Below are 2,967 nucleotides of genomic sequence, written 5' to 3'. Positions count from 1 at the left end.
ACTGTAACGCCCTGAGAAAGGTAAGTGCTAAAGGAAGCAGAGGCTGTAATTCCTGACAGGAGGGGAAAGATTGGTGGCCTGGCTAGCAGGAGATAACTGTACCGTGTTGAAGATTTCCAGGAGAGGACAGAGAGGAGTGGAAGAACATTTGGACGCTGGTGGAGAAGAAAGCATGGTGTATACAGCATGCTTGGATAGATCAGTTGGCTAGAGTGTGGTGCTGATAATGACAAGGTTGCAGGTTCATTCCCCGTATAGCACAACTGCACATCCCTGCATTGCAGGCGCTTGGGCTCCTCAGGGCCCCTCCCAACTCTACAATTCTATGATCATTTAGATGAGCCTTTCTCAGCCTTGGGACTCTTCCAACTCTCCAATTCCTTGATTCTATGTAGCCACCCACCTGATTTGACAATTTTTACAATGCAGCTTACTGAACATACCAAAATATTCACTGAGAAGAGAAATACATTTAAACAAGCATTAATATATGCATATAAATACATAGTTTGAGATGGAGTTTTGAAAAATAAACAGATCTTTATTGAATTTATTACATTTATATCCCACCTTTATCTTCCAAGGATCTCGAAGCGGCTTCCATGGTTCTTCCCCCCTCCCCCCATTTCATCCTCACAACAACCCTGTGAGGTAGGTTAGGCGAAAAGATGGGGCTTGACCCAAGTGAGCTTCATGACTGAGTGGGGATTAACGTGGAAGTGAAATGGAATCATGGGTAAAAACATGTGAAAGTGACAAAGATGGACTGAGATACTCAGGTCTGCCAGTTCTAATCTGGAGATTTTCCTAGAGGAAGAGACTCCCAGGTGTCCTCCGAAAGAGCAGACTTGGGTGTCCAAAACACCTGAGGGCTGATCGCTTACCCCAAGGTGGAGAGATCCAAAACCAGTGACCTTACCACAACTGCTTCATTTATTCACTCAGATAGTTCTTCTTTCTGCTTCTAACAGCTACCCACTCTAGAGAGGTGACTCCACCCTTCCCATGTAACTGAGGTCTGGCAGACAGCCAAGTTTGGCCCTGGGTGTATAGAACTTTCCAGTATCAGAAAAAGAAGGGATAACAACCGTTACGAGATCCACTCACATAACGGGACCTCCACTTCCCCTCTTCATAGAATTGTAGAGTTGGAAGGGACACAAGGAAAGAGAGTCCACCACCTTCAGAGGGAGACAATTCCCCTGTTGAACAACTCTTAAATGCAGGAAATTCTTCCTCATATTTAGTTGGTATCTACTCTCTTGTAACTTGAATCCATTCATTTGGAGCAGGAGAAAACAAGTTTGCTCCATCTTCCATGTGACAGCTCTTTAGATATTTGAAGATGGCTTCTCTCCACACCCCCTAGAAACTGCTCCACAGGGTCCCCCAACCCTCTAGAGCAGTTTTTGAAGGTCCACAGAAGGATGCAGTCGAGAGGAGAGGGAAGTAACATTGCACAACAGGAAGTCTGTTGCACCAAAGGAACAGCAGCTTTGGACACAAGCCTATATCTTAATGCCTGGGATGTATAGATAACCTATCTGTAGAAACATTTTCTTAGACTCCCTAAAAATGCTATACTACAACTGTATAGGGTTCTGTTGCTAAGTATAACCATCTGAATGTTCATCCATCTTCATTTGTTTCCAGTCACATGGAATGATGGTTCCTCCCGTGGTGCATTGGTAAGATGCCGGCCTTCTACAATGCCTGTGTCAGCCCGTCCACCTTCTCCCTCACGGGCATCCCTCAGCTGGAAGCTGCCCATGTCTGGATCTCCATCCCTTTCTGCTCCATGTACATCATGGCCGTGGTGGGCAACTGCACCATCCTCTTCATCATCCGGGCCGAGCCCAACCTCCACGAGCCCATGTACCTCTTCCTCTCCATGTTGGCCATCATCGACTTGGTCCTCTCCTCTTCCACCATGCCCAAGCTGCTCAGCATCTTCTGGCTGGGCAACAAGGACATTGCCTTCCACTCTTGCCTCCTCCAGATGTTTGTCATCCACTCTTTTGCCACCATTGAATCTGGGATTTTCCTGGCGATGGCCTTTGACCGCTACGTGGCCATATGCACCCCGTTGAGGCACGGGACTATCCTGACCCACTCGGTGGTGGCCAAGATCGGGCTGGCCGCTGCTCTGCGGGGCTTCCTATACATCGCTCCACTGCCTCTTCTTGCCAATCGATACACCTACTACCACACCAACATCATTGCACACTCCTACTGTGAGCACATGGCTGTGGTGATGCTCTCCTGTGAGGACATCTCCATCAGCAACATCTATGGTGTAACAATTGGCTTCCTGGTACTCATAATTGATTCTACGTTCATTGGGTTGTCCTATGTCCTCATCTTCCGGGCGGTAATGAGCTTGTCTACCACGGAGGCCCGTCTTAAGACCTTCAGCACTTGCACCTCACACATCTGTGCCATCTTGATCTTCTACATCCCCATCGTTGTCTCCTCCCTGATACATCGGTTTGGGCACAATGTGGCTCCTGCAGCTCACATCCTCCTGGCCAACTTCTATCTCATCTTCCCTCCCGTCTTGAATCCCATTGTGTATGCCGTCCGGACAAAAGAGATCCGGAGGAGGCTGGCCAAGATGCTGTTGTGGTCCAGAGGTGGTCTTGAGTAAGCCTCACAGTTGCTCCTTATGTGAGGTTTATTCCCCTCTTTCTTTGGCTGAAACATGAATTGAATAGCATCAATCAGAAGGCCATGGGAATCACTCAATTAGCTCAATGCAGAGAGTCTTTTATCAAAATCACTTGCAGGTATAGATGGGCAAATTTGTTGACACTGGTTTCTCTCAGTTTCTCATCTTTTCAATGTAAAATTCAGCTCTCCACACTTCCACATCTGTTTGCAATTTTTTCTAAAGTCCACAAACACATTTAGGAAGCCATATAATGTTAACCAGCCAAAGGCATGGCTAATAAGAAATGTTTTTGCCTG

At 47.0% G+C, this 2,967-nt stretch overlaps 1 protein-coding gene across 1 annotated transcript; it reads left to right on the top strand.

Annotated features, from left to right (window-relative positions):
• Nucleotides 1–1,693: 1,693 nt before the first annotated feature.
• LOC309340582 (olfactory receptor 52M1-like) lies at nucleotides 1,694–2,647 on the top strand (the record flags this gene model as incomplete). The annotated part of the gene is made up of 1 exon (XM_081859470.1): nucleotides 1,694–2,647. One exon carries the CDS (start codon nucleotides 1,694–1,696, stop codon nucleotides 2,645–2,647), a length of 954 nt encoding a protein of 317 aa, XP_081715596.1.
• Nucleotides 2,648–2,967: the final 320 nt, after the last annotated feature.

Source organism: Podarcis erhardii (assembly GCF_964252035.2).
Source record: "Podarcis erhardii genome assembly, chromosome: 4".
NCBI classification, from domain to species: Eukaryota; Metazoa; Chordata; class Lepidosauria; order Squamata; family Lacertidae; genus Podarcis; species Podarcis erhardii.
Note: the sequence above shows the minus strand (reverse complement) of the source record. Positions and strands in the feature narration are given on the sequence as shown.